At 35.4% G+C, this 16120-nt stretch overlaps 1 protein-coding gene across 3 annotated transcripts in view; it reads right to left on the bottom strand.

The window, feature by feature from the left end:
• The window catches only part of CABLES1 (Cdk5 and Abl enzyme substrate 1), a 58918-nt gene that overhangs the window by 9848 nt on the left and 32950 nt on the right, over nucleotides 1-16120 (bottom strand). For all 3 annotated transcript variants that reach the window (XM_026670322.2, XM_026670323.2, XM_087961628.1), the window contains 3 exons: nucleotides 9196-9298; nucleotides 8732-8888; nucleotides 7948-8051 (listed from right to left, as the gene is read on the bottom strand). In XM_026670322.2, the coding sequence (XP_026526107.2) occupies nucleotides 7948-8051; nucleotides 8732-8888; nucleotides 9196-9298 (364 nt within the window). The remainder of the gene's footprint in view (nucleotides 1-7947; nucleotides 8052-8731; nucleotides 8889-9195; nucleotides 9299-16120) is intronic.

Raw genomic sequence — 16120 nt, 5'->3', positions numbered from 1 at the left:
TGCTGAAAGAAAGTCTAAACGACAACTGATAACCCTGGTGACAGATAATGGTACGGAATTTATTAATAACAAATTCCAGAACAGACTTAAGGTAGCTGGAATAGAGCATAAGAGGTCTGCTCCATACAGACCAGAACATAACGCTTTTATTGAAAGAAGAGGCCAAACACTACAGGCAATGGTTAGAACAATGTTAACTGATTCTGGGTTACCTGATTCTTTGTGGGGAGGCTACAATGTGTGCTAATAACATATTGAACAACGTTGTTAATACAACAACAGGTGAAATACCATTTACCAGGTGGCATGGCAGGAAACCTGACCTAAGTTACCTGCACACATTTGGTGCACCAGCATGGGTGCATATTCCTGCACAACTCAGAAAAAAAAGGGCAACATAGAGCTAAAAGATTTTTCTTCGTTGGTTATCAGGCAAACCATAGGGCATATAGATTTTGGGAGAAAGGCACATCTAAAGTGTTATGTAGTGCTAGTGCCCAATTTCTAGAACATGAAGGATGGGAGAAATTAGAACAGGATGCCAATAAAGATGTAATTATTGAATCCTATAGAAATCCCATTAGTTATCCCTGTAACTTTAAAAATAAAGTAAAGAGACAAATACAGGATGAAATAGTGCCCATAAAGGAAGAAACAGAATCAATAGCTGAACAGGATGAGGAAGATGAACAGGTAGTAGTTCAACAAAGTCCTCCTGTAAGCCCTGTAATACCCAGAAGAACTACACGTGTATCTAGACCGCCTGATAGGTACCAGGCTAACACAGTGTGCCAGATTAATCAAGTTCCTAATTATGTTGAAGAAATTAAAAGGTATCCTACTAAGGAAAAAGAAAGTTGGTATGCAGCAATGAATAAGGAACTGAATTCATTAAGAGATATGAAAGTGTATGAAAATGCCAAATTACCTGTAGGTAAGAAATCCATTGGCTGCAAATGGATTTTTAAGGTAAAAACAGATAAAGATGGTAATTTAATCCATAAGGCAAGGTTAGTAGCCCAAGGTTTTAGGCAGAATGCCAATGACTACGATGAGGTGTTTGCACCTAGTCTTAAGGCAGCAACCTTGAGGGCAGCTTTAGTGTGGGCAGCTAGTAAAAACTATATAGTTAACCATTTAGATGTGGAAACTGCTTACTTGCACGCCCCATTAAAACATACTATTTATATGAAAAAACCTGTTGGTATTAAAAGTGAAAATAAGGATAATAATGATTGTTGGTTGTTAAAGAAAAGCCTCTATGGTCTAAAACAATCAGGCTATGAATGGAACCAGTATATTGTAAAGGAACTAGACAATATAGGATTTAAAGCTGGTTTAGCCGATCCATGTCTGTTTAAGAGGGAGACAAATGGGAAAGTATCATTATTATTACTATTCACAGATGACATTGCATTGATTACTGAAACTAATGATGAAGCAAATAAAATAATAGCATCATTAGGAAAGAGAATAAAGATCAAGCAATTAGGGAGATAAAGAAGTATCTCGGTTTAAATATAAAGAAAACACGGAAAGGTTTTAAGATATCTCAGGAAGATAAGATAAGCAAATTGCTAAAAGATTACAAGATGGAGCTTTGTAAGCCAGCTAAGACTCCAATGAGTCAGGAGTTTAGCAACACTGATGAACAAAGCCCGGAGTTTGATAAGGTGATTTATCAATCTTTAATTGGTAGTTTGAGTTATATTAGTAATTGGTCTAGACCAGATATTTCGTACTGCGTGAATCAGTTGGCTAGATTCAATTCTGCACCATGTGAAAGACACTGGATTGCAGCTAAGAGGATATTAAGATATCTTAAAAAGACAATGAATTATTCATTGTATTTAGAACCAAAGGGTGATTTAATTCTGAGTGCTTATGCAGATGCTAGCTTTGCATCAGAAAGAGACACTAGAAAGTCGACTTCAGGAACAGCCATAATGCTGGGTAAGACATTAATAGGCTGGAAGTCAATAAGACAACAGCATATAAGTTTGTCTACTATGGAGGCAGAATTCTCCTGTTTATCACTGTTATGTACAGAATTAATAATGTATAAACAAATGTTAATTGATATAGGTATAACTGTGGATTATCCTATAATTATACATGAAGATAATCAGGCAGCAATTCAAATGGCCACAGATATTGGAGTAAAAACAAGGAGCAAGCATACAGATCTAAGATACCTAAACGTGAGACAATCTGTAAGAAGTAAGATGATTCAGCTAGAGTACTGTATGTCGGAGGACAATTTAGCTGATAATTTTACTAAAGCCCAAGGTGCCAGTAAGCACCAGGAGAGTTGTGAAAAATATGGGGTTAGATTGTAAGGTATTATATATTTATTTCACCCAAAAGGGGAGTATGTTAGGTATAACATTGATACCAAATATGGTTTGGGTGAATAAATATATAAAACTTAGATATCATGGTTTAAGTGCTTATCACTTTAAGCACAATGCTGCAGGCAATTAGCCGATTAAGGGTGCGGTTAGAAGTTACAATATAAGGAAGCATTAGAAGCTGGAAAGCTTACTGCGACTAACTGTGTCTTACTGTGACTAACTGTGATTACTGACTGTGAGTGCCTGTGACTGAACTGTTCTTGTTTGCTACTGTTTGCTGATTTACTGCGTAATTCTACTGTTCTACTGTTTGAACGTCTTGTTGAATATCCAGCGTTTGTTCCTCTGGAGAGAGGCAATCGAGGAGGAGGAGATATCTTTATCGGCTGATAAAGATATTGCAAGGACTCTTAACTTGGACTGTAATAGTGAGTCTTACTGGATGGAAATATAGTGAATGACTATTGGACTGAATGACAATGCTTTAAACTCTAAATGGATTAAAAACTATTTAAACTACAAACAGTGTGTTCAGTGTGTGTATACTCTGGGGCCCTTCCACTCTTGTTTGGCTGCCTGGCTTGACTACTGCTGCAATACTCTGCTAGGGGTTAATCCCCAAACACTAACAGTGTTGTTATGAAAGTGGCATGGATTCTTGGGAGAAGAGAAAGTTTAGTATAAAACAGATACATTAAACCTAACAGAGGTTTCACAAAACTATTTTAATTTTTATTTTCAGGAAAAAAAAAAACCCTCACAACTGTGCCATTGAAAAGGAGTTTTCTGGTATATTTTGGTAGCATGATCTTGGATAGTTTAGAGAAAACTTCTACCCCAGAAGGAACTCATTTAATAATATTTAAGACTCAATGAGTTCCTAAATAAAAATAACAATATAAAAGTTCACACACAATTTATATCTAACCTACACAATTCGGGTTTTACAACATTTATCAGAACAATCAAATGGCAGGCTACAGTAGTCATGGTGCATAAAACCTCATAACATTAAAAGTGTTACTGCGTTGTGCAGGAAATCTTTCTATCTCACAATGTTTAGATAGCCTAGTTTAAGAAGTTGACAATTTGGAGCTTGGTATGTTGCATATGAACTACAAACCATGGATTGCTAACCTCTCATCTAAATCCATTTCTAAATCTATCAATTCAACCGTAATTATAGTTTTAAATACTAGAAGTTATGTATAATATTTATTGCTGTTCTGTTACAAGTCCTATTCCATCATACAGAAGTACCTTATTTATCTACTACTGCTACATAAATACAAATAAGATAGAGTAGTAATGAAATTGAGAGATTTGTTTTTAATTTTCAAAATATTAATGAGTACATTTAAGCTAGCTTGCTAGAAGATTCCACGAACTAAATTCTATGTGCTAGAAAGTATTCCTGCCTATGTAGGCTTTTTAAGCTATAAATTTCACAGTGTACATATACTTTGTATTGTTTTGCTGTTGAATTATTAAGTAAATCAATTAGGTCTGTATTTGTAATGAAGGTGCTAAGAAACTCGCGTAATTTTGGTAATATTACAGCCAGTGGTTGAATTGGTTAAAAATACAGGCTATTTGTTTATAATGGCTCAAAGTTATAATGTTGAATAAAGGAACTTACAATTCATGACAGAAGTTATGGCTATGGCAGCACTCTTGCAGTCATGTAATCAAAATTCAGGTGTTCGGCAGTTAACTTGCACTTATGACTGCAGGAATGTTGCAATTTCCCCACCCACCAATCCCCCCTCCCCTTCTATGTCCTTCTGACCCAGCGCTGTGGCTGCCAAGTGCCACTGTGCATGGTAGTCTAAAGATACAGTTCTGGGGGGAGAGGCAGGTGGGGAGAGTTGCAGCAGCACCCCTGCAGTCAATCTGAAAAATAATGGAAGTTACTACATCTTTGATTATTGCCTGTATGTTATTGGAGAAAAGAGTAAAACAGAGTTGCCAGAGATTCTTTATGAAGTTCTGAAGTGTATAAAACTTCTCGGAATACAGCTGTAAATTTTATTAATCTTTAAAATATAGAGGCCAAGAAAATACCAAATGACCTGTCCAGTTTTTCATCCCTAAACTGTGTTGAATGTGGCAGACTATTTACTTTTGAAGACATGAAATATGTTGTTAGTACTTAAATGTAGAACAGCTGGCACGAGTCCATTGGAACTGGTAGTTATTTATCCTGGCAGACATTCAACTGTTCAGCCAGACACGGCAAGCAGACTAATCCCCTTCAGTGGAATGGACAACTAAATATGGGTTGCTCCCCTGCAGCACAAGTTAAGTCTTTTTGAATTTCTGCTATAACTCACTGTTGAGACAAGTCACCATGGAGAATTTCTTGACTATGAAAGCAATTCTAAATAACTCCTGAGGTTTTCCAGTAACTATCAAATTTGGAAACAACCTGAAGCAAAAGCAAATGCTGGACGTATCTCCCTATACAATTTTTTTCAATAATTTCCAAGCTGGAAAAAGATGAAACATTTGCAAATTGTAACATAAACAAGCATCATATATTGCAAGTTATGTGCAGAAATTTCTGGATCTGCACAGCTATTTCTCATTTTCCACATTAATCCACATCAAAGCATTCAGACATGCTATGGTGCAAGAAATTTGGCTGCAGACACTACCTTTATTTTTAGGTAAACCTGAAATAAAGTGATGCTACTTTAAAAGCTGCATTACATAAAAGCTGGGATTCTTTAGAGTGGCGACTTCTTTTTTCAAGCTTATGTGACATCTAAAATGGTCAATGGATGGTTCAGTGACACTGTCCTTGCATGAAGTCTGAAATGCAATGTATTATTTTTTAAAACATCACTTCCTCCCAAGCAGAAGCCTTTCAGGACTGTTTGCCTGGATGAGTTCTTGGGTACCTCATCATCTCAAATGCTATTGCATAGTGTAATGCCAGGTAAAGCTACTTCAGGTGAAATCCAATGCTGTACATAGTCATTTATTGATACACTTTCTATTTTCTTCTTCCTTCTGCAGAAACCTGAAGAAATGTCCTTCTTCAACATTTGTCCTTCCTCAACATCCTTATCCTACAACAGTAGATTTGGAAAGAGGGAAGGATGGAACTTCAGGAGGTAACATAAATTACAGTATATTTTTCCACATGTATCTGACAAAGTTATTTTGTAATGGAATGGGTGGAATGGACTACCCTGGAATATAACCTTTTGCCAGACTGTAAACAGATGTATTTCTTAGTACACAGGTTGACAAATACATAGCCCTGCCAAAAAAATCTGTTTTTAACCTAGACATAGGTTGGGTTAGCTAGCTGCAACTACAATCTATTTCCCTGCCCCTCAAACCACACATGTAGAGATTCATATTCCTTGAGAAACAAGTAGCGGACAAGGAAAACACAGTTTGCATTTGTCCTTTCCCTTTTAAATCACTGTCATCCCAGAGTACTATATTCTTAGTATGACTAGTGGAAATACTTTATGTAAATTCCCTTCCAAAGCATGATCCATAAACTTATGCAGTGCCATCAAGGCACATTTCTTTGAATAAATCCAAATGCCTCACATTTTAAAATTTTGTGGGTTTTTTTGCCAATTTCTTAGTCCTATCTTTATTAATTATGTCCCTAGACTGCCAACACAATTCTACTTTCAGACTGAAACAAAAACAACAAAAACAAGAGTGCAAGATTGGGATGTCTGAATACACTGTACAAAAGCTGGTTTACACCACTATTCCAGACCATTTTGTATATTCTACTTTGACCCATCCCATGCATGTATGTATGTATGTGTGTGTGTGTCTGTCTTCATCCATGAGAGGGAACAAGTTTACAAGACTGCAGCTGCCAAGCTGTAGTGACATAAGCCTGCCAACAAATGACTGCTTAATTACAAACCAGATTTGAGCACGCAGAGGACAAACTGTTCCATGCTGACACAAGGGCCACTCTCAGTTCAGCACCCTTGCAAAATGTAGCAATTAAAATAACTGCATTCTCCTCAATGTTGCAGATTTTCTTTTTGTTATACAGTGAGCAGAATCCAATGTGCAAGATATTTTTTCTTTCTCCTCATCCCTGCAGTTTTCTTCCACACATACACCCTCAAAGTCTGCTCCTGATGGCTGAGGACTAGAAAGCCAAACAATTTAAGTTAGTTTTATAACTAACTGCTTATACAAAGAGATCTACTCATAATGAATTTGAGAGTAGCTATACTGGGATGATTTATTATCACAATTTTATTTATTTATTTATTTATTTGGTTTGTCAATTGCTTACAAGATAATAGGTATAAGTAAAAACATAGTTATGAATACATGGATAAATATAAGAACAATAAAAGAAACAATAGGACAGGGATGGTAGGCACGTTGGTGTGCTTATGTAGGGGGCTACAGACCTCTTAGGAAAGGGGTGGGGTCAATAGTAGACAGTCTAAGGTTAAAGGTTTTTGGGGTTTGGGGAAGAAACCACAGAGTCAGGTAGAGTATTCCAGACATTGACCACTCTGTTGCTGAAGTCGTATTTCCTGCAATCAAGTTTGGTGCGATTAACTTTGAGTTTGTATCTATTGTTTGCTCTTGTATTGTTATGGTTGAAGTTGAAGTATTCATTGACAGGTAAGTCATTGCAATGTATGATTTTATATACCATACTTAGATTGGACCGAAGGCGGCGTAGTTCTAGCTTTTCTAGGTCTAGAATTTCAAGTCTGGTGGCATAAGGTATTCTGCAACAAGGAGTGGAGAACTCTTCTTCTGAAATATTTCTGGACTTTCTCAACTGTGCTAATATCAGATACATAATGTGGGTTCCAGACTGATGAGCTGTATTCGAGTATTGGTTTAGCAAATATTTTATATGCTCTAGTTAGTAGTGTAATATTACCAGAGAAAAAGCTAGGTTAACAACTCTTAATGCCTTTTTGGCTATGTAGTTGCAGTGGGCTCTAGCACTTAGATCATTAGAGATGAGTACTCCAAGGTCCTTGATAGAGTTTGGTTCATCAACAAGGTCTTGAGTATTCAGCCTGTATTTTATTTTCTGGGTTTTTTTGCCAATACGTAAGACAGAGCATTTGTTTGTTGAGATTTCAAGTTGCCATTTGTTTGACCATTCTGATACTTGTAATTGTACAGTATGATTTGCTGGAATATCACATGGACCAGCTCTCAATATCAGCATTATTGATTGTATTCTCTTTTAAGGAAGGATGAATTATAACTCTTGGCAGCAGCAGAATTTTCTCAAATCTAAATGGAAGTTGAAACAGTCCCTTTGATGAAATATTACAAGATGCCGATAAACAGAACAGCAGTATCTCAAGAGTAATAGAAATATAGGAAAACGGGAGCTATTCCATGAAAAATGTATTAAGGCACCCTTGATGTTGCTGAAGCATGAAGAAAAATCAAGAAGTATTTCACTGTTTTCTTTCACTGTGCATACAGTTCTACGAGTTCTATTCTAATTTCAGTACAATAATGACATAATAGTAATCAAGCCATATTAAAAATCAGAAGTATAACTGACTATTATAACTGAAATGTAACAATCTGTCATGTTACTGAGTATTATACTCACCATATAGGAAGGAAATATCAGCACCCGCTTGTGTTTTCCACATGGCCACTGAGGATCATCTAGAAGGTTAGGGTTGTATTCAGTGTAATCACCCAAGTCGCTGCCTATGAAGAATATTAATAAAAGAAGCAACTGCATGAGACCTAAAGCAACAGCAGTCAAATGGTTAATCAAATTATATAATATTGTCTGCCTTCATTTTTGTATCTGAAATATATATTTAAAACTAAATCAGGTGAGCCAGGGTATAAAGCTGATATAGTTTCAAATGACAATTTAGGAAAGAGCTGAAGTAGATTGATGGATAAATAGGTACTAGAAATGTAAGAATCACATGATGTACATCAGAAAAGGAAGTCAGCTTCCTAAAAGATAAACTATAAATTTTATATCAGCTCTATTATTAGATCAAGGTAGAGGCTAACAAAACTATAATATTTTTTCACATCATGTTTGTAGAAAATGAACTTACTGGAGATTGAATAATGTCAGTGAAAGGTTTGATCTACAAATAGCTACGTATCGCATTGAGTGAGCATCTACAGTGAGAAAACTTGCTTAGTCACAAAATGCCTTAGCTTTTGGCCATATGCTAAAGCAAGGCATCCCATCCATATCAACAGCTCTTGCAAAATTCATCGATGATATTATTATTTGATTTCATACTATAACAGAGGAAAAGCACAATGCAGCAGATTTGTAGAATGTGTCCAATGTTAGCTTTGTCACATCGTTGCATAAATAGCCAATTAGATCACGTGTGCATGTGCTATTAATAGGCTACCTGTATCAATGCTCCCTTGGGTGCTATTAGTTCTTCCCAATGAAAGGCTACGATGGCTTGCATTACGAAATTGTGAAAAGGATGAGGTCGAGTCTATCGTATTTCTCCGTACCCCCAAGGCATTGGTTGGAAAGAGAAACTGGGTATAGGAAACAGTCTAATCAAGAAGAAAAGAAAAAAAATATTCAAGTTGAGGCAACACATCACAGATGATGAACTGGAAGCTATTTATAGAAAAATACTATTTCACAATTCAACTTGACTAAGGTATATTGATAGTTAGCGGTAAATTCAATTAAATGTAGTGAAGCTTACTCTCTGGAAGGAGATGAATGATTTTGGCATAAACTTATAAATGAACGGAATAATCTAATGTTATTTAGTAATAGCCACTCATTTCCCCAAAGATAGTAATTGTAGTTTATGATTTCAGAGACTATATTTTGAAGAATGAGTACCCATACCTTTCCATTAGCTCCTAATTCCACACCTTCAAGGCCAACTATATCTTTCAAGCAAACACCTGCTGTAGAATGACACTGTCTTCCACCTTCGGTTTTCATATCTCTGTGAAATAAAATCAGTGATGCATATCGTTTTTAGAATTACGTGGAAATGCTGAATTAAAAAAAGATTCTGTTTGTTACTTTTATAGTTTTGTATAAGAGAAAAATGAGGAAGATAAAGAATGCAATAACATATCTTCAATTTCATGTAAAATTTCAATCAAGGTCAGGAAAGGGTTGGAAGAAATACAGAATCTGTTAATCCACAACTTGCCACTCACAACATCTGTTACCCTCAGATGGCAACATGAAGTTACAAACAAACAAACAAACAAACAGATAAAACCACTTGCAGCTCTTTGCTAGTATATCTTGATTATCTTGGTTTTTGCAAACAAGGTATAGTAATATTAGTGAATTAAACAGATTACATTTTGTAATTGCAAGTTATAGATTAAGATGCAAAAAAAGCAAAGATTCAGTAAAATATCTACATATTTTCAATATTTGTATTAAGTGTCTTACTACATACTTAAAAATAGAAAATGATTTTTACAGTAAAAATGAAAAAAACCTTTTAAAAAACCCAAGAAATCCTGTTACAAATCAATACTATAACCATGAACTCTTCTAAAAGTTGTTATGAATTTAGCAACTGTACTGTGTGGATGTAGTTCTACTCACAAATATTTTCCATTTAGTTGAAGGAATATTACCCTCTATTGGAATAAATGGGGATATCTATGCATGGACATCTACAAAGGGCAAGGAAACAAATAACTAGAAAGCCAACTCTACCCCTTACATTCATGCAACATTGTGATGCAAGTATGAAAGAACAGAGCTTGTGCTGTGACATCAAAGCACATGGTCATTCTACTATATTATTGTTGGCTGATGACACCTATGTATCTATGGCCAAAGGAGCATATATTGATTGGGTTCACAGATCAGGCTAAACCATAGTGTGAATTATTTTATTTTGTTTTGTGTTCTGTGCCAATCCAGTTAAATGCCAAGACTCATTTGCTATGTGATAGGCAGCAAAAAAAAAATATCAATATATTTAATAAGGTTAAATATCATGATTTACTGTTTTGTATATGTAAAGGCAGCTTACTGATAAAGCAAACATCACCTTATCATAAATCAATCCCTGAATGAGATATGATTAAAATAACTTAATTTCTTTTTAAGTTTTAAGGCAGGGGGGTTTGGTTAATTAAGACCTCCTTAACCTTAGTTTTGTGTTACAAAACAGCTTTACTAGGTATCTGACATAGAGGAGTTCTTAGCTATGCCCATGGATAGATGCTTCCCTTGAAAATCACATTCTACATGTTCTACTATCATCAGATTTTACGGTATACTTGAAAAATATATCTCAATCTAATCCATTTTATCATTAGTGGGATAAAATCATTGCTGGCAATGATTGCTGGAGGAAAAACCACACGCAAGAGAACAGTAAATACTTCTTTTCACTTTCTAATAAAAAAGTCCCCCTTCTGAAATTATTTCATATCTCATTCATTTCACTTAACTAAAATGCCACATGTTTTGTCCTTAGTCCCCTAAATTTATTTTAGGAAACCATAGTGTTACTTTCATGTCTCTTAGTTGAATATATAGTTTCCTTTATATCAGATTTCCCCTGCCCCTTTTATTTCATTTAGGAAAAGCTTAGAAACAATAATTTATGCTATAAACAAACATTATTTGGCATTCATTGTAGGAATTCTAGATAACATTAACATTAAAACAACCATATACTTGAAACCATGTGAAATATCTCATAACTGTACTTATTACACAAAAATGCTGCCCTGAAAGCTCAAAAAGGTAACCAAGTAAATATTTGTAAATACAACAGAGAAGGAAATCACAAGATAGTAACAACTTATCTGGAAGAAGTTAAGAATTTATTATCATTTATTTATTTATTCCCCAGGCATACAGTATTTTCTGAAATGTGACTTCTTAAAGAAAAATTCATTATGTGGAAAATGCATAAACTATCTTGTTTCTAATAGAATACCTGGTGCTTAGATTGCTGGATATTAATGTTTCTCTTAATTTTGTATCATTTGAACTCGACAACTGCATCACATTTATTTCCATTCTGACTAAAATATAAGTTATGTTAAAGAGTGTCCATTTTGCTTTCTTTTTTAAAATTTTAATTGTGAAACAGTGATACAAATTTGTATTTATAACTTTTATTGCATTAGATGGAACATGCTTACAACAGGAATAATATATCAGAACGCTGTTAAATATGCTTTAATAAACATTGCTGAGTCAAAAGTCAAGGCCTGGTTCATCATTCTAACAGTCCTCTCATTGCCAATATTTTTAGAGTTCCTGAAATTCTTTAGTTTGTTTTGTTTTCATCAAGCTTCTTTTTCATAATATGAACTCAGATTATCAGCGATCTAATTACAAACAACACCACAACATCAAACAAGCAGTCAGAATTATTACTAAGATAATGTTAGGGCAATTCATCATAAAGGAATATTTCCTATATGATATTGTATGATGTGGTCTTCTGTCTTGATGACTAGTAATAGAGAAGGCTTGAAGAATAAACTGGAGAAGGAATAGCAGTGATGGCTAAAAAATGCAATGTAAGTGCAAGGTAATAAAATAGTTCAAATATATGTTTTATTTCATCACCTAGATACAGGGTTGGAAAATCTGGTGCATTTTTTTCAGTTCAACCTTTCAATTTATCTCTTTACTTATGCAAGAAAGTTCATGTTTATAAATATGTTATTTCTCTTATATACAGTGGTACTTTGGTACTCATTGTTAATTGGTTCCGGTAAGGGCAATGAGTAATAAAAACGAGTGCCAAAAAAAAACACAAGTGACTTTTGGCCAGGAAGGACTTCCTACATCAGTGACCTTCCCAGCATGGCTGGCTTCCTGTCCATTCTCCATGGCCGTCCCCCTTTTTCTACCTCAGCATGTCAAATACCAAACAAATACTGGAATAACATTTTCATGTCAAAATACATAGGGTACCAAATTCAAAAAGTTTTTGAAGCAGTCAAGTACGAGGTACCACTGTACTAATTAAAGTTAAATTCAACCTCATATTTTTCATGGGTTGTGTGATTTCAAAGTATTATTTTTAAGATAACAATAACCAATAAGGTTCTAGGTTAAAGAGAAACACATCAGTGTGATGTGAAAAAAACACTGTTTTAAAAAACACGGATTAGCACTGAGAGTGAACCAGTCCATGTTAAAAAACAAACCAGTATTTTTGTGTTCCCCTTCTCTTTTTCTCTCATGTACATGGATATAGCATTACACGAAAGCTATCCTTGCACAGAATGGGACAATTCACTATGACAAACTCCCCATGGCCAACTCACCACAGCCAACTCACTGTGGGGCAACTTGCCACAGGACAATTCAACAAATACAAACGTTACATTCATTTCAAGAGAACCATGGTCAATAGTAATATAATAAAAAAGTCAATCCATAAATACAAGAGTTACAATTTCAACAAAAATGTGGCTACCATAAGTAAAGGTAATTGAATGAAACAATTAATAAAGCATTGCTGTCCTGCGGTGAGCTGGCCATGATGAGTTGGCCACATAAACATAATGTAAACAATGTTGTAAATTGCAATCACATGACCACAGGATACTGCAAACAGCTATAAATGTGAATCAGTTGCCGAGCGCCTAAAATGTGATTACATGACAGTGGGGAGATGGTCGTTGGAAGCTTGAATCTGGGTTATTACTGTTTGAAGCCCTGACAAGATCTGTGGTAATTTCAACAGTTGCTAAATGACCAGTCTTAAGCTGAGGACTGCCTGTATAAGTACATCATTATGTCCTTTCCTGTTCCAGGATGGAGAAACATCATTGTTCTAACCCTAGTAATTGCTTTGAGAGATTATTATCACTAATGATCAATCTTCTAAAGCAAAGATATCTTAAATTAGCCCTCTAAAATCTTCAGTCCAAATAATTACTAGCTTCCACTTTCTTTCCTGGTTAATAGCTTTTTCACTGTAACAATTAGCAATTAAATGCAAAGAAGCAGTTAACATAATTTACAATTTGACTGGAAGATGATTTGCCATCAGAATAACTTCCCTTTTAGTATGCATCATACAAGTACCCAGTTCCTGTACCTTTAACTGCACCTATTTTACTTATCGATGAATGTTTGGCTTTATTTTTTATTTTATTTATTAAACTTATTTGCTGCCCATCTCATTTTGAAGCAATTCTGGGCAGCTAACAGCAGTAAAAGCATTAAAATAATAAAGGATAAATATTTATAAAATAATAAAAATGGAAATTACAATGAAAAATAGAATTATAGTTAAAAGATGTGGAAGAAGCAAGATGTGTGGGGGTTGGGTGGGATTGCCTCTCAAGTCATCAACCACCTCTAATGTGAAGTTTCCCCATGGGGTCTCCAAACCATCTAGCAGAGCCAGGTGTTCAGGCCCTTATGGAAGATCAGAAGGGTGGGAGCTGATCTTACCTCAGAGGGTAAGTTGTTCCAAAGGGCAGGAGCCGTGGCAGAGACGGCCCTTCTCCTCGATCCTGCAAACTGGAATTCCTTCAGTGATGGGGCCCACAGCACGCTTCCTCTGCTGGCGTGGGTGGGGCTGGCCAGTCCCAGTGGGGTGAGACTGTTGATGTCCCCTTTTCCACAGCATATACATGATATATGCTAACTCAGCACAGAACCAGCTGCACTTTTCAGCAACTGTATCAACGTTCACATGATAGCCATTCACGTTACACAGTACTGATTAGACTTATTATCTCATTTTTAATCTACCTCATTTTATAAAAAAGAGCAATTATTCTCAAATTGCAGTGCTAACTAATTTACCTTCAAAATCCTTAGGAAACAGAGGCTATGACTGAACTTCTTGTTAATCTCTATTCATCCTATGTGGTACAACATATTTAGTTTTAGAAGAATAAATAATAAATGCCTGAAAAACACATGTTTTATATTTACATGTTTATTAAAGTATGCTTTATATAGAGAATACTTTTACTTTTACACTGCAATATAACCCCCTGTTGAATTGTTGTTCTTAATGTTCTTCTACTGAAGAGTAAGAAGAGAACCTGTTACAAAATCAATTCATTTCTAATCTTACCACATCACTATTTCTTGTTTGATTACAATGGGCCCCTTTCTAAGGAGACAAATTCCAAATGCTGCTAAGTGTAGAATAGAATAGAAAATAGAATAGCATAGTGTAGCGTAGCATAGAATAGAGTTGGAAGGGACTTTGGAGATCTTCTAGTCCAACCCCCTACTTAGGCAGGAAACCCGACACCACTTTAGACAAATGGTTATCCAATCTCTTCTTAAAAACTTTCAGTGTTGGCGCATTTACAACTTCTGGAGACAAGTTGTTCTACTGATTAATTGTTCTAACTGTCAGGAAATTTTTCTTTAGTTCTAAGTTGCTTCTCTCCTTGATTAGTTTCCACCCATTGCTTCTTGTCCTGCCCTCAAGTGCTTTGTAGAATAGATTGACTCCCTCTTCTTTGTGGCAAACCCCTGAGATATTGGAACACTCCTATCATGTCATTCCAAGTCCTTCCTTTCATTAAACTAGACATACCCATTTCCAGCAACCATTCTTTATATGTTTTAGCCTCCAGTCCCCTAATTATCTTTGTTGCTCTTCTCTGCACTCTTACATCTTTTTTACATCATGGCGACCAAAACTGGACGCAGTATTCTAAGTGTGGCCTTACCAAGACACTATAAAGTGGTATTAACACTTCACGTGATCTTGATTCTATCCCTCTGTTTATGCAGCCTAGAATTGTGTTGGCTTTTTTGGCAGCTGCAGCACACTGCTGGCTCATATTTAAATGATTGTCCACTCCAAGATCCTCTTCACAGTTACTGCTATTGAGCAAGGTACCACATATACTGTAACTGTGCATTTTGTTTTTCTTGCCTAATTGTAGAACCTTACTTTTTTCACCACTGAATTTTATTTTGTTAGATAGTGCCCAATGTTCAAGTCTGTCAAGATCCTTCTGTATCTTAAGCCTATCTTCTAAAGTGTTGGCTATTCCTACTAGCTTGTTGTCCTCTGCAAATTTGTTGAGTTCCCCATCTATCTCCTTGTCCAAATCATTGATGAAGAGATTGAAGAGTACTGGATCTAAAACAGAGCCTTGGAGTACCCCACTGCATACTTCCCTCCATGTAGATGCAGTTCTATTGAAGACTATATGTTGAAGTGTGGTTGGTCAGCCATTTACGCATCCATCTGGTGGTGATAATGTCTAACCCACATTTTTCTATTTTTATCAAGTAGTAGGTTATAGTCTACTTTATCAAATGCCTTACTGACGTCCAAGTAAATTATATCGACAGCATTCCTCTGGTCCACTAATTTTGTCACTTTGTCCAAGAATGAAATAAGATTAGTCTGGCATGATCTGTTTTTAACAAACCCATGTTTGGCTTTTGGTTATTACTTTGTTTGCTTCTAGGTATTTGCTGATTCATTGCTTGATTATCTTTTCCAGAATCTTCCCTGGTATTGATTATAATTATAAATTATAAGATATAAGTAATTATATCTATAGATGTTTTTTTTCCACCAAAAAAAACTTTATATATTTATTCAAATTTATAGGCTGCCTGACTCACAAATGACTCTTGGTGTCTTACAACTAAAAACCAACTAATTAAAAAATACAACTAGAAGACCAAAGACAAAGAATCAAACCCATAAAACCAAACCAAACCAAACCAGAGTTCCACAAGGCCTGGGAGAACAAGCAGGTCTTCAACAATTTTCAGCTGGGCAGAGATTATAATTAAGTTAAGGGTATCCTTTTCCTGTAATGAC

The sequence above is a fragment of the Notechis scutatus genome, chromosome 3, assembly GCF_049901735.1.
Source record: "Notechis scutatus isolate UNSWTSFEM ecotype Mainland chromosome 3, rNotScu1.2, whole genome shotgun sequence".
Taxonomy (NCBI): Eukaryota; Metazoa; Chordata; class Lepidosauria; order Squamata; family Elapidae; genus Notechis; species Notechis scutatus.
Note: the sequence above shows the minus strand (reverse complement) of the source record. Positions and strands in the feature narration are given on the sequence as shown.